The 24,649-nt window shown below is 47.5% G+C and overlaps 1 protein-coding gene across 4 annotated transcripts; it reads left to right on the top strand.

Moving 5' to 3' along the window:
- The first annotated feature begins 1,615 nt into the window (after positions 1 to 1,615).
- Positions 1,616 to 24,531, top strand: LMAN2L (lectin, mannose binding 2 like). 4 transcript variants are annotated; one of them, XM_063311290.1, is made up of 9 exons: positions 1,616 to 1,799; positions 2,944 to 3,062; positions 9,044 to 9,161; positions 12,291 to 12,373; positions 14,715 to 14,747; positions 16,288 to 16,449; positions 17,504 to 17,618; positions 20,362 to 20,481; positions 21,213 to 24,531. In XM_063311290.1, exons 1-9 carry the CDS (start codon positions 1,649 to 1,651, stop codon positions 21,353 to 21,355), a joined length of 1,044 nt encoding a protein of 347 aa, XP_063167360.1. In that variant the 5' UTR covers positions 1,616 to 1,648; the 3' UTR covers positions 21,356 to 24,531. The 4 variants fall into 4 exon arrangements, with proteins under 4 accessions (XP_063167360.1, XP_063167361.1, XP_063167362.1 ...); XM_063311292.1 differs by having other exon boundaries at positions 1,665 to 2,269; XM_063311291.1 differs by lacking the exon at positions 14,715 to 14,747.
- The last annotated feature ends 118 nt before the right edge of the window (positions 24,532 to 24,649 follow it).

Below are 24,649 nucleotides of genomic sequence, written 5' to 3'. Positions count from 1 at the left end.
CAGCTCAACGGCACTCATGACAAAACCCCTTGTTACATGCTGCTATGCCATAAGGTCAGCAGGTGGCCTTCCAACTGCCCCCCCCCCCCATTTAATCACTGGAAAAGCAGCATACGTGGTAAGCAGCTGATCTCTCATACACATCAGAGAAAGGATACCAGGTGAGTTGTGCCCCGGAAGATAGTGGGTGGCAGAGAGAATGATCAAACAGCTTCCGCAAGGCAGGGGGCAAGGGCAAGTTGTGAGGACCCAAAGACTTTAGGTAAGAGATGGCCGTGCTTCTACCCTTTGGTCAGCTGTTGACAGCCCTTTGAGGTTGGCAAGGTCAAGAAACAGGAATCCCATGGATTTGAGGAATGATCTTTCTTGCCGTTAGGGAATTGTAACAGAATCTTGGCAGTCTGTCAGAGTCCCTTTCTACTACCCCTTATACCTAAACAAGTCAAGGTAGAGTTATTCTGAATTAATTTCTCAGGCTTTCCTCCTTCTCAAGCACTCGATAAGATTTTCTCTCTTAATGGTTTACCAATCCCATACCCATTTCCAGATTAAGACTGAGATTCCCTCATAGTCTGGCTGCTGAACTCCCCTGTAACTCTTTTGGAACAGCCACAATAAATGTGTTAATCTTTATTGTATTGTATTTTTTTATTTTTATTTATTTATCATATTTTTATCACCACCCATCTCCCCCACACGAGGGACCCTGGGCGGCTCACAATAAAAACAATTTAAAATTCAATAAAATCATAAATAATCCCAGTAATCAATAAATGTAAAATGCAATGAAATCCAAGTAACGGCAGATCTAAATTCAGCCCATCTAACTTTAAGTGGTTACGAGTTGAGTTCACATGCTATGCATAAAATTGACTGGCCTTGGCTTAATAAAACTGAGAAATCAGCTCAGCATAGCGTGTATTACAAACCATGTTCAAAGCAGCCAGAGCCCAGCCAGATGTCTGAACCCAGTCTCTTTAGGACCTGCTGTGATTTGCAAACCGTGGGGGCTTCTTTATATATGTCATCAAGAGTCGTTTAACTTAAAGTTTGCTAGTTTTACCAAATTAAGCGAGCTTCCAGATTTGAGCTGCAAAACCGCAGACCATGCAGAAAATTCTTAATTCTTGGCAAACTTTCAGTTTGTTCATAGATGTCAAGATAGTAGCTTCAGCTGAAGTTGGCTGCATGAACTGGAGTCAGCCTCCCTGAGTTCAGTGGGGCTTCGTTTCAGGGATTTGAGTTGCAAAACGGGTGATGCAAAAAACTCTCAATTCTTGCAAGTCGGATCTGGTAATGTTGGCTTCAGCCTCCTATTCCTTAGGCTAGGCTGGCAATAACTTGAATTTTAATTTCTTTGCCACCCAGTCATCAGATGTTGAAGACACTTGTTGCATCAAGACGATCTCAGCGACGTCGCCAGCCCAACTCCGCAGCCGCCCCTGAAACAGGGCCGTTATCCCTTTAAAGCCGGAAGGAACTGTGCACTACGTTTCCCAGAATCCTTCACGGAGCTCCCCGTCGAGGTAAAGCTTTCTGCCAATCAACGGGGGGAAAGGAACGCGGAAGGGGGCGGTGCCCAGGGGATGGACCAATCCGGAGGCCTCAGGAGTCCGCGAGCCCACTCGGGGCTGGTGGAGGGAGGAAGATGGCGGCGGCGGTTCGGCGAGCCGGCGGCGGGGATGCCGGGCTCAGGCGGCGGTTGCTGCCGCTGCTGTTGCTGCTGCTTTGGGGAGCCGGGGCGGAGCAGATGGAGGAGCACCTGAAGCGGGAGCACTCGCTCACCATGCCTTACCAGGGTGCCGCCTCCCCTTCCCTCCTTCGCGGCTGTATCGGGTTGGCTTGCTAGGTGGAAACTCGTCCGGCGAAGCCTCTCCCAGGGACATGGTTCTTTTAGGCTCGGAGAGGCTCCACCTGTTGCATGCCTGCCTGCTAGGGCACCGGGCGTCCCCCGGAGTTACTTTCCTAGATAGGGAGGGAGGCTGTCGGGGTTTGCAATGCTGCCTCGGTTGAGCCGCTGCCCGCTTTGCAGAATTCAGCGTGCAAAGAAGCGGCGGAGTACAGTGGCAGGGATATGGGTGGCGGGGGGTGGGTGTTGGCACAGAAATTATCCAGGACTGGGACCAAGGTGGCAATTGCGGGCTGCAAGGAGAAAATGCCATAGGTGAACATTTCCTTGCCAACGCGCCTAGCATAACGGGAAAGCGGTTGCATTTCCACCTGTGGGGAGGTGAAATGAATGCAAGGTGGGAGTCTGGCGTTCGTCCAGGTTTGGGGTTTGAAATAGGATCTCTTGGCCCAAAACCTGGCCAGGAGGCTGGAGCAGAGAACAGCAGGATGATGGGGGTGCCAATGCTGGGAATTTGGTCCAGACTGGAGTTCGGTGTGTACAGAGGGGGTGTAACCTGTTGCAATTGAGCAGTGTTTCTAAGGTCCATCTGCACAGGGGATCTCCTCCTCCCCTTCCATTCTAGTCAAGCAGCTGGCTTCTCCCATAGAAACGGATGCCAAGTGGGCACCCCAGCTGCGGTTCTCTTTCCTGGCCTGGCTAGGATGCGTTGCAACATACAGCTGAATATTGTGGGGTTGTGGGGGCCAGAGTGCTCCTGAACGCCATCCTTGTTGTTCACCTGGTTTTGGAAAGAGATACTTTTTTATTAATAAAACCAAGGAACTAGAAAGCTGGCATGCTGCAAAGACCAAGATACGGTCAGCCTGTGATACGGTCTTTATTTGCAGCCTGGCCTTTGGGTCTCCCAAACCTCCCACAAAGACAGTAGAGATGCTGGGGGGGTGCTATTTTGCCTTCTGGCCAGGGGGAGTTTCAAGGCTGGCCATGTTCCTCATAGTGGCTATTTGGTAAAAAGGCAGGTCAGCCTCTGATGTGAGATGGAGTTGGGAACTCGTTTTGACTTGGGTGAGCACTCTGTCTTTGTTTTCCAGGTGTGGGATCGGCGAGTTCCTCCTTGTGGGAACTTATGGGCAATGCTATGGTGATGACCCAGTTTGTCCGCCTCACTCCAGATATCCAAAGCAAGCAGGGTGCTGTCTGGAATAGAGTGGTAAGGCTTAATTGACCTGAGGGTGGGCTCTGGGACTTCATTAGGGCTGAAATAATTGGCAGGTACCTTCTCTGTTGATGTTATCCTGTCGGTAGGAAACGGAGGGAAGGGTGAGGCCAGAAATAGCAAAAGTCCTGGGGGAACTGAGCCTTGCAAAAGGGCCTGATGCGTAAAGGTGATTATCTCTGTCGGTTGGAATGGATGCTCAGATACTGGCGTTGCATATTTCATTAAGCCAGAATTTGTTTAGCCATGGTTTGGGGAATAAACAAGAGTTGGTTTCACACACCGCCCAGTTGGCACCAGTCCTTTTCGGAAAGCATTCTTCAGGCCAGCAAAAGCGATTTGCCCTTGGCTGGCTGTTCTCATCTTTTAGGGCAGCATTTCTCAACCTCAGCAACTTACCACATGTGGACTTCAACCCCCAGAATTCCCCAGCTGCTCATCGTAAAGTTGTTGAGGTTGAGGAACAACTCTTTTAAGCAGCCTTTCTCAACTTGGAGGAACCTTGAAGTATTTTTCAGGCCTCAGGGAACCCCTGCACAGTCAGGCTCAAATATAGGCCAGAAGTTACAAAATTATTACATTTGTTTCATGGGTAGACCTGTATAGATGCATTAACAGTGTTCTTAAAATAAAGAATGAAACTTACCTCTTTAAGGTGAAGTTGCCCGAATTTGAAATTTTTTTTTAAATAAATCATGATCTCCCAGTGACCTCTTGCGGAACCCTAGGGTGCCAGCAAACCCTGGTTGAGAAACCTTGGTTTTAAATTTGTGTTGCTGTCCGTCTGTTTCCTCGTAGTAAGTTTGGGCACCAAACAAGGGGCCTGATTGCCATGCACCTCAGACATTGTAGGACAGCTGTGTTAGTCCATGGTAGCAAAACATCAGGAGGAGTTGATAGCATCTTTCCTGGTTAGAAATTATATTAAAAGGTCTGTGTCTCACATGTAATCTATATTGCACAACCACCTTTCTTCCCTTCCCCCCACTCCCCACTGCTTCATCCCAGTTTAAAACCTGTATCGGTCTAGCCCAGTGTTTCTCAACCTTGGCGGCTGGAAGACGTGTGGACTTCAACTCCCAGAATTCCCCAGCCAGGCTGGCTGGGGAATTCTGGGAGTTGAAGTCCAGACGTCTTCCAGCCTCCAGGGTTGAGAAACACTGGGCTAGCCATTCTGTGCATCTGATGAATGAGCTGCAGCTTTTATTATTATGCCTTTAATAAAATTTTAGTTGGTGCTATCAGACTCCTGATTTCACGTACCACAACTATCCCCTTATTTTCTGTTTCCTTGCAAACAGAGCAGCATTTGCCAGATAGAAGCTTTCGGGTGTGCTGCAAATTGTTGCGCTTCGCAAATTTCAAGGCTTCCTTTACCTTGAACAATGATGAATTTTATGACAGCTTCTGCAGCTTATAGGACCTTTCCTAAGATCACTGAAGCAACAAAGTTCTGATTTTTAGAACAACCATTCCTGTGATTTGAGATTCTAGCATTGATTTGAGATTCTAGCATGGGATAACTTGTGGTATCGAAAGTGAGTGGGTTGGATAACAAAGGTTATTTTCCATTTCATGGTATTTTGCATTTTTGTTGAGGAATTGCCTGAGCCAGTTATGAAATAACTTCAATTGGACACCCAAGTTCTCTTTGTCTCTAAAAATTTAAACTGAGAATTTGAAAATCATGATTCTGTATGGAAGGTTCATACATTACCCAATGCCAAGGTGTGATTCACTTGCTTATGGCTGCACGTTTTCTATGTCCCCAGCATCTTTGAGGCTGAGGCAGTAAAACAATTAAACTACAGGTTGGGACGATATATAAATTCAGTTTATTGTTATGTCCTGAAAGTGAACCTTAGCAAATAGTTTCCTCGTACCAAAATGTTAGAAGTTGACTGTCTGCCTTTTTGGCTTCCACAAAATGATGTTTGTGTCTCTTTTTGGTGGACTTTGAGTCTCTAACAAAAGAAAAGGCTGGCGCTCGGTGTTCTCACCTAAAGATTGCAGAGTCCATTCCTCTTCCTGATGGATGAATTGAACAGTGCTGGGTCATGGGGTTTCTACAGGCAGTCCTCGACTTAAGAACACAATTGGGACAAGAACTTCCATCACTAAGCAAGGCAGTCATTAAGTAACTCACGCCTGATTTTACGACCTTTTTGCTGCAGCTGTTAAGCGAATCACTGTGGTTGTTAAGTGAATCACATGGTCATTAAGTAAATCTGGCTTATCCCATTGACTTTGCTTGTTGGAAGCCAGTTGGGAAGGTTGCAAATGGCAATCATGTGACCCTGGGACGCTGCAACCATTGTAAATAAATGCCAGTTGCCAAGCACCTGAATTTTGATCACATGACTGCAGGGACACCGCAACAGTCTTAAGTGCAGGGACTGGTTATACGTAATTGTTTTCAGCCCTGTCATAACTTTGGTTGCGAAATGAATAGTCATAAGTTGAAGACTATCTGTACTGGGTTAGCCTATTTCTCAGTGGAAGTTATAGGCATAGAAGAATTTGAGCCAAGCTGTATTTTAAGACGACGGTTTCAATGAAGGCCTGCTACCCTCCCACTGGGGATGAAGTGAGCTGTAGTCTTTCAGGCCTCTGCAGGTCTTCGATGATGGCAGTCTTCAGGCTGGTTCTGGATATCAGGATCAGCTCTGAATGTTGGTCTGTTCTGCTTTCCAGAGGCATCTCTGAAAGCTGTTGGGAAAGGAAATGCTGGATAAGAAGAACTTTGGTTCTGATCCAGCAAAGCAGCTGTACTTTGAATTTAGCACTAGCTGGGAATGATGGGAGCTGAAGTCCAGCATGCCTGGAGGGCCTGAAGCAGGAAGAGACTGCATTGTCTTCATACGACAAAGGGGTGTGTCTGTTGTGCTAAGCCTCAGCCTGGTTTATTGGTTTTGGCTTAGGGTGCTATTGCTGTGGACTATGGTTTAGAATTCTGTGTGAACTCAGTAGTGGCTCTGTCAAGAAACCGTGGTTAAACACTGGCTTAATGAGGTGTGTACCAGGATTGTCTCAGCACATGCTTGTGCTACATATATGGCAGCTTGCTTCTTCTTTTTCTCTGTAGGAAGCTTGATAAAACTTTAATTCTGAACCGAACTAGTGCAAACGCTTCCTGTTTGTTGCTGCCAAGTCTCAGGGCATTTTAATATTTTTGGGGCAGAGAGGGCTAAAGTAGACTGCATGATTGGAAGAAGGTAAGTGTTTTGGAGTCTAATGTCCTGCTAAACTGCTTCACTGATTCTGCGGCATTCGCACTTGAGCGAATTTGCTCATCTTGATCGAGCTGTTTGCTTTCTGAGTGTGCTGTTCCCTGTAGTTTAATAATGTGAGTCGGGATTAATTACTGTGTTTCTGGCCCTAAATATAGCCTGGCTGGAAAGGGAATACATAGGTTATTGGCACAAGGAATTGGAAAAGTGCTGCTCTTTGCTGCTGAGGGTGGGGAAAGGTCCCTTGCAACTGTTGGTGTGCAAAATCAGTTGTCGATTTCTGTAGTGCTAATGTTTGCAAGCACTTAAAATACAGATAGTCCTTGTTTAACAACCACAGTTGGGACTAGAATTTCAGTTGCTAAGCGAAGCAGTCATTAAGCAAACCTGACCTGATTTTACGACCTTTTTTGTGGCGGCCATTGAGCGAATCACTGCAGGCACTAAGTGAACCACGTGGCTGTTAAGTGAATCATGTGATTCTCCATTGATTTTGCTTGCCAGAAGCCGGCAAGGAGAGTTGAAAATGGTGATCACAGAATGCTGCGACGTTCATAAATGCGAACCGGTTGCCAAGTGCTCAAATCGTGATCACATGACTGCGGGGACACTGCAACGGTCGTGTGAGAACTGGTCATAAGTAGTATTTTTCAACACTGTTGTAAGTCCGAACCATCACTAAACAAATGGTTGTTAAGTGAGGACTACCTGTAAACGAAGTGCCAGGCAAGATTGGACAGATGCTTTGGCTCTAGCTGAAAGCTTCTCTTCTGTGTGTGAAGACACAGAATTGGGGGAGGGAATGGAGAGTGCAGCTACCCACAGAAATGAAATAAAGGCACCAGCCTCTTGTTCATCCTTTGTGATGCCCAGGCAACTTCAAAGCCTGTGACATTCCATTCGTGAACATTTTTTGCTTGGTGGCAATTCTCTCTCTCTCTCTTTTTTTTGAGAGCCAGTTTGGTGTAGCGGTTAAGACACCAGGCTAGAAACCAAGAGACCGTGAGTTCTAGTCCTGCCTTGGGCACAAAACTGGCTGGGTGACCTTGGGCCAGTCACACTCTCCCAGCCCAAGGGCCAATCAGGCGTGGTATGAGAGTTCTAGTCCCGCCTTGGGCACAAAACCAGCTGGGTGACCTTGGGCCAGTCACACACTCCCAGCCCAAGGGCCAATCAGGCGTGATATGAGAGTTCTAGTCCTGCCTTGGGCACAAAACCGGCTGGGTGACCTTGGGCCAGTCACTCTCTCAGCCCAAGGGCCAACCAGGCGTGGTATGAGAGTTCTAGTCCCGCCTTGGGCACACAGCCGGCTGGGTGACCTTGGGCCAGTCACTCTCTCCCAGCCCTAGGAAGGAGGCAATGGCAAACCACTTCTGAAAAACCTTGCCAAGAAAACTGCAGGGACTTATCCAGGTGGCTCTGAGAATCAGATATGATTGAATGGGAAAAAAAAAATTCTCTTAGTTCCAGGTAGAATGATGCTTTGGCTCAGATCTCTGCCCCCTTCCACTTTTTACTCTTAAACGATTAAAAAAATCTAGTAGAGGGAAGAAGATTCAGTGTCAGTTTCCGTACATCTGGGTGTCTGTAAATAATGGGTTATTTTTACCTGATCCTTTGCATGCACTATCTTTACTGATAGTGTATGGCAGTATTTCTCAACCGTGGCAACTTTAAGATGTGTGGACTTCGGCTTCCAGAATTCCCCAACTTTAAGATGTGTGGACGTCAAGTCCCAGAATTCCCCAGCCATTCTGGGATTTGAAGCCCAGACATTTTAGAGTTGCCAAGGTTGAGAGACACTGGTGTATGGGAAACATCCACACTATACACTGGCTGGCTAGGGAATTCTGTGAGCTGAGGTCCACATCCCTTAACGTTGCCACATTTGAGAAACACCGCACTAGAACATTTTTACAAGCCAGCACTTCGGATGTTCATCTTCTTGAGCTATTTTGTGCTGAGGACAGCATCTGTTGCCTTGCAGAACCCCAGTGAAAAACCATCCTTTCCCTCCTTCAAAACCCATTTTGTTAGTGATACTTTTGGCAAAACGTCCCCATTCTTATGCTCTCTGGTTCAGTATTGTTGAATTGGAATAATTTCATGGTCTGGGTTCGCACATAAACCATAGGTTAAACCCTAAGACATAAACCACAGCTTACAAATGGTGGTGCTTGGGATTCCATATTGGATTAAACCCAAAGCAAACACCCACACCTGGCTTTGTGCAATATGTGAAACCAGCCATGAACTTGATTGCACCCAGGAGACTGAGCTGTGACAGGGTGTGCTTGTTTTTTGTTTAGAATATGATAGGAATCCAGAGTGTATTTTATAGTTTTTGCTTGTCTTGTTCTTTTTATGATATAAGCTGTTGCGCACTCTGAGAATTATATGTGTATGTATGCACACACACACACTTTCTAGCAGGATTTATGTTCCTTTGGAAGGATCCATTTCCTTGGGGAACCTACGCATCTCACCTGCAAAGGTGTTAGATACATTTTTCTTTTTAAAGAATTTTTCTCAGACTTTTAAACAAGAAGATTAAAAATGAACACAAGCTAATAGAAGTAAGAAAGTAAAGGGGAAATGAAGGGAGTCAAAAGAAAGAGCAGAAAGTGCAAGAAAAGGATAAAGAGAAACAGAAGGTGCGAGATACGTTTTTCTGATCGCGGAGATGTTACATAAGTCTTTAATGCTCTCCCTCCTTTCTAATTTGCATCTTTCTGCTTTCAACAGCCTTGTTACTTGAGGGACTGGGAGATGCAAGTGCATTTCAAAGTCCACGGGCAAGGGAAAAAAAACCTCAACGGAGATGGCTTTGCCGTCTGGTACACAAAGGATCGAATGCAGCCAGGTAAGCACTTTTCCGAATGCGTGCTGAGCTCTGGCCTCTGGTGCTGCAGAGACTGCAGCAGGCCACCCCACCTGCCAGCAATTAGATTTAGAAAGCTGGATCTCCTGTCCCTGGTTTGGAGCATCTTTTACATGTGCCACATCTTCTCCTGCATATGTATAAACCATCGGCATTCCACAATCTTGTAAAGCATAGATACGGGGCAGATTAAAAACTGCTCCACACAGATGCTCTTCTGTGGGGCCAGCTGGAATCATTGACCTCCTGGCTTCTGTGAGGAAATATATATAAAAGGCTTCCAAACTGATGCCTTTTCCAAGTGGAAGCGTGGCCTGAAATTCACCGGCACAGGAAAGAACAGTCCTGCTGGTGATGCGTTTTCTTATCTCCCTGTATTTTTTCAGCTCTCCCTCTCTGCAAAAGGGGCAAGGCAGACCTTAGATGTGGTGCCAGAGCCTGTCCAAATACTGCTGCTGAATGGACAGAAGGAAAACAAATAATGCAGTGGAAATAATCATAGAGGTAGTCCTCGCTTAACGACCATAATTGGGATTGGAATTTTGGTTGCTAAGCGAATCTGACCCAATTTTATGACCTTTTTTGTGGTGCCCATTAAGCGGATCACCACAGCCGTTAAGTGAAACACGTGGTTCCTCCATTGATTTTGCTTGCCAGAAGCTGGCCAGGAAGGTTGAAAATGGTGATCACATGACTGTGGGACGCTGTGATGGTCATAAATGCGAACCGGTTCCCTCACTTCTGAATCATGATCACGTGACCGCGGGGATGCTGCGACGGTCTTAAGTGCGAGGACTAATTGCAAATTGGTTTTCCAGTACCGTTGTAAGTCTGAACCGTCACTAAACAAATGGTCGTTAAGCGAGGACTACCTGTAATCACCTCTACTGTATTAAGTAAAATGAAATCAAGTTCAGGTGTGTGTCTAGGTCCATTTATTGGCCTGGGCTCATTTGTCTGAATCTTAGCATGCTGTTCAAAAGCCAAGTGGTCTGATAAACAGTTACAAATGGGTATCTGGTGTCATGATGGCCGTAACAGTGCAATCAAAGCTCTTTCTGGTCACAAACCTGTGGTTTCACTGGTAAAATAGACTTGAGCCAGTGTGGTGCAGTGGTAGAGATGTTGAACTAGGAGGAGGAAGACTCAAGGCTCAGGTTGCTCAAATCACATCAAAGTGACCAACATGGTAAAAACGCAGAAGTAATGGCCCAGTGCAGTAAAAAAACAGTGTAGCAGTTGCATAAAACCTGGATGTTAAGACTTAAGAAACAGAGAAAAATGGAATAAATGACAAAGCAATTTAAGATGTATAGTAGAGAAGAAAGCCTTCATAGCATCATCACTAAGATTAGGACATCTTGTGCCTTCCTACAGAAACCGCTGCAGATAGAAATGCAGCATCCCCCCTTGGTGATGGGAGGGATTGATCGGTGAGCAGGAAGGAACCGCCTCTCCCCCGAAACAGATTCAGGTTTTGTTAAGAGGTGGTAAAGGTATGCCTGCACTTGCATTGGTGTTGAAAGGGCAGCGGAAAAATACATGCGGGGGGCCTCGGCTGCATTTTGAGCACAAGGGCAGCCTCTCTCAGCAAATGGGAAGCTGCTGCACCTCCATCTGGTAGTGTCGTTGAAGTGAGCCGAAGAAAAGCCTCGCTTGTGCCGGGCAAACAAGGTTGACTAAGTAGTTTGCAGGTGTAAAAGGTTTCCTGCCAGGAACCCCAGCTGCAAGTTGGCTGTACCACCCTCATCCGCCTGCTGGACAATGCCAGAGACGCTGCGGGGTTCCAGCTGTAGCGTTCCCTTACCCTGGGATCAGCAGGGAATAGACAGACTTGGAAGGCGGCAATAACACAGTTCGGCCTTTTACCTGGCTTCTACTCCCCTCAGCCACAGAAGTCCCCTGTGCCGTGAGCCATGATTTCGCTCTCCCCCACCTACCTCATGGGGTTGTGGTGGAGAAAACGAGGAGGAGGCAGCACACACACAAAACAGGTGGAGCTTCAATTGCAGCGTGGTGGACGCCACCATCACCTTGGCTTTTATTTTATTTTTTTTACTATACCCTGAAGATGACCCTATGCAGTGAAAAATAATCAAACTTAAAAGGCTGACTTTTGCTTATGACCTTTGCTTGTGAATGCCACAGCCACCTGCTTGGCTCACAGCCCCATAAATCCCAGCCGGCAAGTTCAGTGGCCAGGAATTATGGGAGTTGCAATCCAGGGCCTCTGGAGGATCCCAGTTGGTCTCCCATCTAGGCACCAGTCGGGGGTCCCCCTCCTTGAGTGACTGGGCAGCTGCCATCTTTCCAAAATGAAAGAACCATCCAGTTATTAGCCACCTTCTCTGCGTTCCATAATAGCTGGAATCACACATGGTGTATTCCCCCTGGTTTATTTATATGTGGTTTAGAGGATGAGCCATGAGGCTGGGTTTACAAATAGTATGGTTTACAGACTGGCTTTCACACAGGATGACAGTCAAAGCAACACTATGGCTTAGAGTGCCTTCCTAGGTCATGCTTGCTGTGGTTTGTTTTCAGCCTGGTTTATTCAAGAAACCAGTGTGCCTGGTTCGGGCAACTCTTAAGCTATAAACCATGATTTACGAACTGCAAGTGCTGGGGTCAAACAACGTGCTAAGCCCAAACCCCAATAACATAAATACAGGTAGTCCTTGACTTATGACCATTCGTTTAACAACAGCCCAAAGTTACAGTGGCCTCCAAATGGATGCTTTACGGTGTGTAAAGCACTTCTGAGCATCACAAAACATCGCGCACACCCCGCGGTCACATGATCACATTAACAACCGCCTTAAAAATAGTTGTAAACTCAGGTCTGGTCACGTGGTGACTCGACTTAAAACTGCAACAACTTACAATGGAAATTCTGGTCCCAATTGTGGTCATAAGTCGAGGACTACCTGTACATTTTCCTGTGAAGGCCAGGTTCTCCAGAATATAATTGGGTGAGTGGAGAAGAGAATCTAAGCTTTGACACGCTGTAAAAATGGAAAATTCTTTGGGCCTTTCTGCAAGCATGAATCGAATGCTCAAGAAGCAGCTGCTGGGGTGGCTGTTGTAGACACACCTTCCTGTCTGTTGCAGGGCCGGTCTTTGGCAGCAAGGATAACTTCATAGGGCTGGGCGTGTTTGTAGACACCTACCCAAACGAGGAGAAGCAGCAGGAGGTAAGGGGCCCCCGGAGTGGCTGGGCAAGCGGTGGAAGAAGGCTGAGGGGGTGGGGCATTGGGCTTCTCTGATGTCCTGGCTGGTGGTTGGAGCCAGACAGAGAAGACCGTTAGTTGCCATGATGCTCCTCAGCTCCAAACCTGTCATTGGCTGCAAGTGGAACATGAATCCCAGGTGGACCATTTGCTGTTTGGTGCACTCTGCCCTTCGCCCTCAGTCTTCTAGCTCGCACGACCCACACAAGCTGGATGAACGTTCTGCTTGTTTGGAAGAATTGGAGTTGTTATGGGGAAGGGGGGAATTGAGGGAGAATGGTGAACCCATCTCCCCAGGGCCTGGAAGTGACAGCTGGCTGGGCTTCAGAGAACCAGGCAGGCACTGCTCTGTGTTTTCGTGCATAGTTTGGGGGAGGGGAACTCTGGATGACCTCTAGTGCACCACAGGTAGTCCTTGGGTTATGACCATTCATTCAGCAATCATTCAGAGTTACGAGAGTGCTGAACGAGGGCGACTTACGAGGGGTCCTTGGAGTTCCAGCCGTCGCAGCATCCCAGGGTCACGGGATTGTGATTTCCGACATTCATGCTGGCTTCCCACAAGCAAAGTCAATGGGGAGGCCAGCAGGAAGTCCGAAGTCCATGAGGTCCCCGCTTAACGATGGCAACTAGGACTGCTGGAATTGCCATTGCTAAGTGACACGGTCATGTGACGTTGCACTTCACAACCACGTTGCTTAGCGACGGAATTCCCAATCCCAATTGCCGTTGTAAGCCAAGGGCTACCTGTGGAAACCTGCTCACCTGTTTAGAATACTTACTCTTCTCAAGAAACCAACTTTCTGAAGAGTTTGGCACTTTAACTTATCAAAACTAATAGTGTAAAATATCTTCCTATTTTTTTTAAGTGTTACAACTAGCTGCCTTCTTTCTCTTTCTCTCTCAAATGTCTAAATCACAATAGATTTTCACAGAGTTATGGAGATGATGCCCATGTTAGCTTGCTGTATTTACACCCTGAAGTGTGTGTAAGTTATAGGTTTAATCCTGGCTTGAAACTGGAAGAAACGTGATCTTAGCCAAAAGGCCAAGACCCTAAGCCTAACACCCAAATTGTTTTGGTTGCGGTTGGCTTAATCATGGTATGTGCTGCATGTACAAAAAGTGGGGTTTCAGCGGCAATGCCGCTCCCACCATCTTGCAGATTTCAACATCCCCGGCAGACACTGCTGCATAGGACAGGATCCATAAGAGACCCTAGTGAGGTGGAGGTGGGACACTCCTGCAGTCTTTCCATGCTGGTGTAGTTGCACCTGACTGTGTGCATTTCCTAATTCATCACTGCACAGTTTAGGATGCTACTGGGCACACAGTGAGGACCGGATTAGGACGTTTTACTGATACGCACCACTTAGGATCTTCAGCTCTGTCTGTTTTTAATCTTCATCTTGTCAGCTCTGTCTGGCAAAGCCCTCCAGAACGTCATTCTAGCTCAGAATATTGCTTTTAGCATCTTGCTTGCTGTGAAGAAGTCCTGTGGTGAATCATGTAGAGATACAACAGGTCGTCTCCCCTTAAAACAGGAATAAGGCACAGCAGCTAGCCATTTCTGCGGCTTGTTCTGGGGGCTCACATGCGCCGTTGGGTTCAGTGTATTTCTCCTTACACACTTTCTGGAAATGTTTGCAGTGGGATCTTGATCTTCCTGTTTTTGTAGCCGATTGACATAATGCTGGTAAACCACCTGGCTGGCAAAGAGATGTAGATCAGTGTTTCTCAACCATGACAACTTGAAGATGTGTGGACTTCAACTCCCAGAATTCCCCAGCCAGCATGCTGGAAATTCTGGGAGTTGAGGTCCATGCATTTTAAAGCATGCTGGCTGGGGAATTTGGGGAGTTGAAGTCCACACATCTTCAAGTTGCCAAGGTTGAGAAACACTGACCTAATCTATCCCAAAATAGAGCTATATTTGTACTTGCACAACCGTAAAGCTGTATGGCATCAGAGAAGGCCGACCTGTTTTTTGCAAAGTTAGAAGGCCAGAATGTTTCTGCCTGCTTCGGCGTGCATTCTGGTACAAACTGCATTCCTCAGGCAGGAATCTCTCCTCTGGCCCCTCCAGTTCCAGGATCCCTTTGCTTCGTACCCCAGGGATATCTTGCAGCCTTTTCCCCTGATGTGAACCGTGGGCCAGCCTGCCCAAGGGCACGGAGGAGAGGAAGCCCAGGGACTGGATGAGGGATGACTATCTGTTGACTGGAGACAATCTGTTGGGTGACTCTCTCTTGCTTCTGTCCCCCCCTCCCCCCCTGGCTTTGCAATGACCATTATGGATTCTCAGGCACAGAAGAAGAGGTATTCTTCAGGAAACCAGGTACTTGGTGGTGCTTCCTAGTTCTATTCCAACCTTCTAGCGTAGTCTTTGCCCACCCCATTTCTCATTCTTGCTCCTCGACTCAGCTTGCATCTCTGGCAGCTAACACAACGGCAGAGCTTGGCGCAGTGATTGGTGGCCCCTGGCTTTGTTGGGCCCCTCAGTCTCTCCCTTCTCCTCCGTAGATGTGATGGTGAACAGGACATCTTGTTTTTATGGTTTTCCCCTGCTTCTTGGAGAGGTGTCTAGCTCCAGATCCCCCATCTCAGATTCCTCACGTGGCTGGAATCAGTAAAACCAGAGGGTAGTCTAGGGCAGCGTTTTTCCACCTTGGCAACTTTGAGATGTGTGGGCTTCAGCTCCCAGAATCCCCCCAGCATGCTGGCTGGGGAATTCCGGGGGTTGAGGTCCATACCTCAAAGGTGCCAAGGTGGAAAAAAACTGGTCTAGGGTGTACGTGGCCTGGTTAAAGCAGAGGGATTGTAATGGTGTGTGGGAAAGACCTTGGGAGACTGGGCGAAGAGATGTTGCCCAGGGAACGGACAGATAAGAGGCAGCGTAGCCCCCAGCAGGATAGTGGGCGGGGCAAGAGGCTCAGAAGGGACCCTCCCTAGTTTCTCGGGCTGTAAAGGAGATGGGGGAGAATTGTACTTTCAGATTTGCCAGATTCTGTCAACATAGCTTTACAATAGAGTAGAATTAGCTTATCTGGTCATGTCTCCTGTGCGGTCTACCTGGGAAGGCTGACAGGGATATAGCAGGCCTCTTCCCTCAACGCTCTTTGGTTGTGAGAACTTCAACTCCCAGAATTCCACATCCAGCGTGACCACTGCTGAGGATTCTGGGAGTTCGCCTTCACATACCTGGTGGGTGCCTAGTTCTGAGGGCCTCCGTTTGCGCTGCTTCCTTCGAAGAGTCAGTCATGCTAAGTTGTTCAGTGCTGCAGGAGCCTGGAGAGAAGAGCCATATATCCCTTATACCGTATCCACAGGATACTGTGTACTCAGAGGAGAAAATGCATTTCCACCACGGGAGCTGCAACTGCTGGGCAGATTCCGAAGCCGGAACGAGAGCTTGAGTGGGGTCTAATGAAAGAGGGGGGTGCGGCTTAGGACAAACCCTTCACGCAGCACGTAACTGACTTGCAGAGCCAGTTGCCACAAAGCATGGTGACAGTGGCTGGCTTAGATAGCACTAAAAGGCAGCACAGAAGCGGCTTGAGAAGGGCGGTCTGCCACAGGGCTGTGTGAAACACACACTGATACAGGGGCACTCCCTGGGTGCAAGAGCGGGGTGGCTTCTTGCTTTCCTCCTCCCCAAATCCTGCCCATCCCCGGCATCCCAATCTTTCGGTCAGATGCATTTGTAGGGCTGTCACCGTCTGGCTGAGTTGCTAGCTTCTCCGCTGCCTTGGCCTCTCCTGCTTGGCTCCACCCATCCCTGCTTGCATGCTCCTTTCCACTCCGCTGAGGGTGAACCGGCATGAAAATAGCCGTTTGAATGGAAAGCCGGTCTCTTCCTTCTGCTCCTCCTCTTCCAGCGCGTGTTCCCTTACGTCTCGGCCATGATCAGCAACGGGTCCCTTGCCTATGACCATGACAGGGACGGGAGGCCGACGGAACTCGGGGGCTGCACGGCCATGGTGCGCAACCTGGACCATGACACTTTCCTGGTGATCCGCTACGTGAAGAGGAGGCTTACCGTGAGTTTCTGTATCTGTCGGTTGAACCCCTGGATCCCTCTGGGTGGAGTTCCTTTCTTTTTTCACTTTCTGTCTTCAAAATGTAGCTGTCATCTTGTTAATGCAGGGAGACCTTGAAAGAAGTTTTGCCGTTGTCATCAGATCCGTTCCTGATTTGGGAATACTTTTACAGGTACTCCTTGACTTACGACCGATCGTTTAACAATGGTTCAAAGTTACAGTGGCCTTGGAAAAAGTGCTTTACGATCTGTACTCACATTTACGACTGTTGTACCACCCCCACGGTCCCATGATTGCAGTTTGGGTGCTTGGCAGCTGGCTTGCGTTTTGGACCTGTTGCAGTGTCCTGCGGTCATGTGATTGTGATTTGCAAGCTTTTTTGCCAGTTTCCGGCAAAAAAACATCCATCTGGGAAGCTGGATTCGCTTAACGACCCATGATTCGCTTAACGACCGTGGTAAAAGTCGTAAAATCGGGCCTGGTCATGCGATGAGTCGACTTACGAGTGCAACGACTTACAACGGAAATTCCAGTCCCAATTGTGGTTGTAAGTGGAGGACTACCTGTATTCTTTTTTCCCCTCTGTTTTTTAATATAATATTGGAAGTAGTGTGACTAGGTGGAACTCAGGGAGATACAGAGAAGCACAGTCAGTTAGTCAACGTTTAAACAAGGAATTGAATTAATGTTTATTAAATAACCTAAAATGAATTGTAAACAGATTCCCATAATCTTATAATGTATCTTTGGGAAGTTCGTCTTGCTTGCCTGGAGTGAAATAACTCTTCTAGCACTGTTACTCAAACAGATGGAGGTTTTCTCCTTGGCCTAGGACTTTGAGTTTTTCTCAGACCCACCTTTCTACTCCCACCCCCCAAAATTCCTCGCTCCCCATTCCCCCCCCTGTCTGAAATTTAAACCAGAAGGAGGTGCCCTGTGCTACCTTGCTCCGAGGGACAGGTCTAACACCCAATCATCATGTCCTTCCCAAGGATTCTCCAGGTACGTTTTGGAAAGGATGAAGTTAGTATGTGTCTCCTCTGTTTGACTTGAGGTCTTGCTTGATATTGATGGAAAGCATGAATGGAGAGATTGCATCGACATTCCCGGAGTCCATTTACCTCGCGGATACTTCTTCGGAATCTCTTCTGTCACGGGAGACTTGTCAGGTACTGCTCCTAAGACCAGCATATCCAGAAGAGCTTTTTCCTACTATTTTTCTGCTGGAGAAGATCCTGTGGAGCTTAAAAACTTGGGACAAGAGAAGGGAACCTGTAGGTAGCTTTGTCAACACAATGTCCTCCAAATGTGTTGGACTTTAGCTCCCATTATTCTGGGGACTCATGGGAGTTGAAATCCAGAACATCTGGCCTATAGTATTTGAAACCCAATGCTTCTTGAGAATAGTAGGTTGGGAAGGGCACTATGAAATTGCCACCATTTCTGGTCTTTTCTTCTAGCTGGATTCACACATTGTGCTGAGTGTTAAGAGATCACCATGGCTGGCTTCAGAACAACCTACTAATCCAAAGCCAGTGGTTTTAAGAGCCAGTGTGACATGGTGGTTAAGGAGCTGAACTAGGAGTGGGTTCAAGACACAGTTTCAAGTCCAGTGTCAGCCAGAGATGCTCTCTGGAGGAGTGTGGGCTAGTCATTTACTCTCGGTCCAACCTATCTCACAGGGTTATTGTTGAGCGGGGCCACAAGAGGAAGGAGCACTATATATGCTGCCTCGAGCTGAACGATAGGCAGGGTATAAATCTAAATAATAATAATCACCACCACCACCACCACCAAAAAATATCTTTACAGTTTAGTGCAAGGGATCAACTCAGCTGGCGTGGATGTAGAAAAGGTTGGAGGCGTTTCTGGATACCTTGCGTTTTACTGTTTGTTTATTTATTTTCTATCCTGCTTTATTATTTTTATAAATAAATCAAGGTGGCGAACGTACCTCATATTCCTTCCTCCTCCTCTTTTCCCCACAACAACAACCCTGTGAGGTGGGTTGGGTTGAGAGAGAGGGACTGGCCCATGGTCACCCAGCCGGCTTTCCTGCCTAAGGCGGGACTAGAACTCACAGACTCCTGGTTTCTAGCCTGCTGCCTCAACCACTAGACCAAACTTGCTTCATTAATGTTCATAGTTCACCACCCCCCTCAATTATTTTGGGGAGGGGGGCTGGTGGGCCCATTTGGAGTACTGGGAACCCACGGGGAGCTCTTACAAAGTGAACTCTCTAAGGATGCAGTGGGCCCTCAACTTCCAATCCTCACAGATTCTCCTACAGGCCATTCCTTACGGCTTCTGTTCATTTTTTGGCTGTGCTTCCAATTTGGCTGCAGCTCTTGAGCATTTTCATTTCCCCAACTTGGCCAGTGGGGCCCAGGGAATTCCTGGAAATAAAGATAATGCCAGAGGCCATGACTGGTCTTTGTGGTGTGGCTGCTTTTTTTTTTTTTTTTAAAGTACTTTTAGTATAAAAGGTCAGGTGGGCAGGGCGCCTGAGGTCCACACAGAAACCCAAGTTGGATGGATTATTTTCTTGCAAATTTGCCAGCAGTGCTTCTGGTTAACTCCTGATTACCGATGGGCAACAGTTCTGTCCCTCGTGCTTGATGACACCTTTTGTCCTAACTGCCAGGAACCACGCTGAGACAAGGAACTGGTCTCTAATGTTTTATTGCTTGTACATAACAGGAATCCTAACAAATTGAAGAAGCGTGGGAAAAACCCAGCCATATAAACCCAAAGGTTAAGGCGGTCCCGATCTGTGTCTCTTGGAATGGCTGCTCAATTCCTCAGTGCTACGCATGCGCTTAACAGTCTGGATGGGAGCCCCCTGCTCGCCATCCTCACTCTTGACACCTGTTGTTCCTTCATTGTACCCCACAGCTTTTCCTTGAGGGTCCTGGGGGCCTTCGCTCAAAGCTGGCTTTAGGAGTGCCTGCAGGGTGTGGTCAAAAGGTCAAGATAGCATCCCCGACTGTGTGATTGCAACTTTGCCCGTTCTTTATGTGCGTTGTGACGCACATAAAAAAAAGGGCAAAGCTTCTGTTGAACATTCGCAGGTACCATCTCGACTTCTTTGACCCCACCCTGCAGACCCCCCTGGCTGGTTTATTTCTGGAGGAATGTGTGGTGGGTGTGTTGCACCACCAAGGGCTGCAGTATGGAGTAAAGTGGTTGCAAGTCAGGGAACAGAAAGCATTGAAAGCATAATTCAGAAAGTAACTCTTTTTTTTTTTTTCAGACCAAGGGCCGTATTCCAAAAGATGGGCTGGATGAGATGAAAGAAGTGGGTGGGGCCAGAACACAACTGGTTTAATTAAAATTGAATTATTGAGTGTCACAGAGCTAATAATACAATTTTACCAACCTGGGAAAGTTTGGTGGCCTGCAAAAATTACGACTCAGTGGGAACTTCTGCAGGGTTTCGGAGGCCGGTGTTCATTCCTTGTCTCCTCCAGCCTCGCCAGGAAATGTTTTCCTTTAGGAAATAATGTTCCACAGGACTATTCCTCTCCTGTGACTTAGGGTTACGTTCATACAATACCCTTAATCTGGTTATTGAATTAACTCATTTTCTGAGTTTGCCCAGGACGTTGAGCACTATGCTTCCTTTAGGATGGGCTGGGTTCATACAGCATGCTTATCTGCAAAGAGAACCCCTAACCAGGTTAATCCTGACCAAGCTGAGCAGATGCAGATGTAGCCACCGAGCTGATTAAGTGTGTTGTATGAGCACAGCCTAAAATTTCTTAGTGTCTAAAACCAGAGCAAAATTCAGATCCAGGTGGGATTAGCAACAGCAGGATTCCTGAGATGGTTCGGCCATCTAACTGGGAAGGAGATTTGGTGAATGGCTCCGGGTGGAGCCCCCTCATTCTCCCTCTTCCTCTTCAAACTCAGACAATCACGACATAATTTCTCTGAAGCTGTACCAGCTGACGGTCGAACGGACTCGGGAGGAAGAGAAACGTGACAAAGAGGTCTTCCTTCCCGTGGTGGAGAACATGAAGCTCCCTGGGAGTAAGTAGGATGTTCAATTTCACCCAGTGAAATGAATCAGGACAGACAAAAGGAGGTTTTTTTTTTTTTTTTTTAACACGATGCATAATCAAACCTCAGAATTTACTACCATGAGAGGTAGTACTGCCTACCAGCTCGGTAGGCTTCAAAAACAGGTTAATGGAAGTCATGGGGCTCAACATCTGTGAGCCTTGATGGCTGCGGGACTGACTCTGAAGGGGATCTGCTGGAAGACGGGTAGGCTTCCTTGTGTGGCTGGTAGGCCATGGTGAGAAAAGATGGGATAGGCCAGGGGTCCGATCCAGCAAGGCACCGGTGATGTCCTTATGACAGCTGGGGTTTGGGGCCTGGAGCCGCAGGCAGGGTGCAGTTGCTTCCAGGATGGTGGGGGCCCTGTCAGTTGAAAGGGGCAGATGCTGCGTTTTGCTTATGAGTGTCCTGTTGGGCCTCTTGAGCAGAGGAAGAAGGCTCTGTTTCAAGAGACCCAGTGTAGGCTGTTCAAGAAAGGATTGGCCAGAGAGTGAGGTTCCCTTTCCTGCAGTTGGACGACTTAGAGAGGGCGTCAATGAAGCCAGTGCTGGGGAAGCCCACAACTCACATTGGGTGTCCAGGTCTCTAGCTCAGTACGTCCAGGTGCATCCAGGAAAGGTCCTGCTTTGAACGAGGCATCCGCGGAGTGTCTGGGCCTTGTTCTTATAGTGGAGCCTCACCTCTGCATCTGTCCCTTGTAGTGGAGACGCCGATGGAACCCATGAGCGGCCTTGCTCTTTTCTTGATCGTCTTCTTTTCGCTGGTGGCCATCGTCTTCGCCATCGTCATCGGCATTATCGTTTACAACAAATGGCAAGAACAGAGCCGGAAACATTTCTACTGACCCACAGGCCTCGTCTTTGAACCTTCGTGCCCTCCTCCTCTCTGGACAGCCATCAGATTTTATCAGCAACGGGCCGTCATGGAAACAGGCAGCTCATCTTGGGAAGCCCTGTCCAGTGGGCCTCTGGCTGTCTGGCTCCTCAACTTAACACTGGGCCAATGTAGGACTGGCGGGCTTCTTGTGGTGGTGAGACACCATTATCTCTGCTCTTTCCTTTGCCTTCTTTGAACTGAGTTCTTAGCACTGGCTTCCGGTGGGTTGTGACAGGCTTTGTCAGCAGCTCCCTGCATATGTAGCACACAATGGACTCTCATGTCACTGTTGACTCATTTGGGGGACATTTAATCAGTGATTCGGAGCTGCCACCCTCTGCTCCCCTGGTGGAGTTTGTTGGAAGATGGGGCTGTGGGGTGGGGAATCTCAAGACAGCAGCCCCTGGTGCAGTGAAAAGGAAACCAGGATATGGTAATCAGCACTAATGAACTGAAAGTTCCTTTGGGATTCCTTGAGTAGCAGATCTTTGCCTGGATGGCAAAGGCAGAACCCTTGTAGCCTGAAGAAAACCAAGGCCATTATCTTGTTCATCCTGCAACACAACTCTTTTCTTCTGTTCAGGGCAAGCCTCATGATGAAACCACTATCCTGCTGAATAAACCAATGTGAATCTCTTTGCTCCTTCAGCACAGCAGCTCCCTCCTCTTCCTCCTCCTCTCTGCCCATTTTCCCCTCCCATCTGCCCTCTTGACCTTTTTGGCTGCCCAGCGGTCCTTGCTGCTGTATGTTCTTTCCCTGGGTGAAACAAGTTGGCCCTCACGAAGAGATGGAAGTGTGGTTTCTGCTTTCAAAGTGGACCTCAAACCCGGGCCTCTAGCTTTGGAAGTTGGGGATAAATACTTGAGGCTGGGAGACCAGGCTTTACTTTTGGCTGCATCAGCAAAACCTGAAAAGAAACGCTTGTTGGACCACAGGGCTGCATTTCCCAGGGTCAAAGTGGTTCTTGAATGTTTGGGTCAACCTTTGGAAAACTGGGAAGCTTGTTGGCAGCTCGTGGGATTCAGAGCAGGGACTGTTGTTACAGTACTCCAAAAAATGGCTTTGTCCACCGCGACTGATCATCCCTGCATCGTCCGAGAATGAGCGGCTTGCAGGGAGTAACAGTGGAACCAGTGAGAGATGCCTTGGGCACTGAGCATAATCTCTAAAATCCCCCCCGCCCCCCCATGGCTTGCCTGGCCTCAGCAGTGTGGGGCTGGCAGATCTCAAGGGTTTCTCATGGGGGAAATTTAGCCTACAAACAGATGTGGCCCAACTTGAGATTTCCCTGATAATAAACACAACTCTTTTCTTCTGTTCAGGGCAAGCCTCATGGTGAAACCACGATCCTGCTGAATAAACCAATGTGAATCACTTTGCTCCTTCAGCCCAGCAGCTCCCTCCTCTTCCTCCTCCTCTCTGCCCGTCTTCCCCTCCCATCTGCCCTCTTGACCTTTTTGGCTGCCCAGCGGTCCTTGCTCCTGTATGTTCTTTCCCTGGGTGAAACAAGTTTCCCTGGGTGAAACAAGAGTAGTTTAAAACAAGTAGTTTTAAACTACACTTCTAAGAAAACAAAATGCTGCTGACTGACTTTGCTATTGTTAGATTTTCTAAAGCCAGCTTTTCCCTGTTACTCAGAGGATGACCTCACTTCATCTCCTTGGCTGCCTGATCCACCCATTCCCCTGTAGTTAATTTCACTCCTGCCTCTCCACGGGCAAAATTCCTTCTCCTACAGATCAGATCCTTCTTTTCTTCCCTCCCTCCTTCCGTCCCTCCTTCCTCTTTCTATCTGTCCCTCCCCTCCCCTCCCTCCCTTCCTTCCCCAAGATTTGCTGGTTGGAGGAAATGAAAATGTTATTCCCCACTGGAGCTTTTTAGCCCAGCAATTCTGAATATCCATCCCAGTCTTTCAGGAGAGGAGCTGACTGACCTACCTCCGCTGACAAAGTCCTCTTTGGTGGATGATCTCATGTGGGAAATTCATGGCTTCTGGGAATTTCGTGGTGATACTGTGTAGAGAAACCAACAGTTGCCTTCTAGAGTGAGAAAGTTTGGTTACTTCTCAGATCACAAAATTTGTTCTTGGGGTCGGTTTTCCATTGGTTTCTTTTTTTCCCACTCTTTATCCGTCAGTTGTATGTCTCTGAGCTGTGCTAAGTAGTCTGATCCAGCTTCTGTGTTGAAAATGCGGTTTTGGGGGAAGGGCTGATACATTTCCTCACATTCCATCATGGTCTCCTCCAGTCTCACCTGCTCATGATTTTTTTTTTCTTCTACTTTTCAAGGCTTGGCGGCATTTTGTAAAGGAAGGTTTTGCTGTCTTCCTTACTTGAGGTACCCCAAGAAACCAGAGAATACACTTAGCAGGATCATACTATAAGGCTTTATGTAGCCAGTTATGTGCTAGGGCTAGTGAGAGCAAAGCCAATTCAGAGTGAGGGCTCTGCTTTTCGGCCTAGTCGTATGGATAGTGCCAACCGGTGAGAACACAGACTGTACTCTTCCAATTTGTCTTCTCCAGGTTGTCCTCCAAATAGGTTGAAGCATCCAGAGTTTGGAAATCAAATTCCTGGACATCAGGTTTGGGGATGATTGGCTTTGGCAATGCAGGTTCATGGGCAAAAATTGCTAAAAGGGCAGAATTGGCTTTTAGGGGTGAAAAATATTCACCCCCAAAGACATCCCCCTGTGAACAAAGGTGTGTAGAAGTTTTCAGTTCTTCAGAACTCTTCATTAACCACGATGGTAAGCTAAATCGAAGGATTGGGGAAAGGGAGAAACACACCCACGACTGAGGCATCTCTACTTTTAGCTTGAGTTAATTCCTCAAGCGCATGCTTTTCTTCTCTATTCTCGGGGATATGTTTTGGACACTCGTGTGCTGCTCTCAAATCACAAGCTGCTGTTTTTAAAGAGGTTTTTTAATCTACTGTCATAAATATATAAATATTGTGCCCAGCTACTTCTGTAAAAGGTCAGCTAAGGAGGTCAGCAGCTGCGGATAAACTCCTTCTACTGCCAATGGAGCTGTCCATGGGATTATTGTATTTATACGTATATATTGACTTTAGTTTTTTAATTATTATTTTACATTACATTATACACAACAGCTACTACGTTAAACAGTCTTGTATCTTAAATTTTCCCTGCCTCCTGATGGGTATTAGTTTTGTCATTTATAAAACAGATAAAATCCTGCCAATCCCGATAAAATAATGATTTTTCCACAGTTTTTTAAAACATGCAAATTTTATCAGA

This window comes from Candoia aspera, chromosome 9 (assembly GCF_035149785.1).
Source record: "Candoia aspera isolate rCanAsp1 chromosome 9, rCanAsp1.hap2, whole genome shotgun sequence".
Taxonomy (NCBI): domain Eukaryota; kingdom Metazoa; phylum Chordata; class Lepidosauria; order Squamata; family Boidae; genus Candoia; species Candoia aspera.
This window is presented reverse-complemented; position numbering and strand designations above follow the sequence as displayed.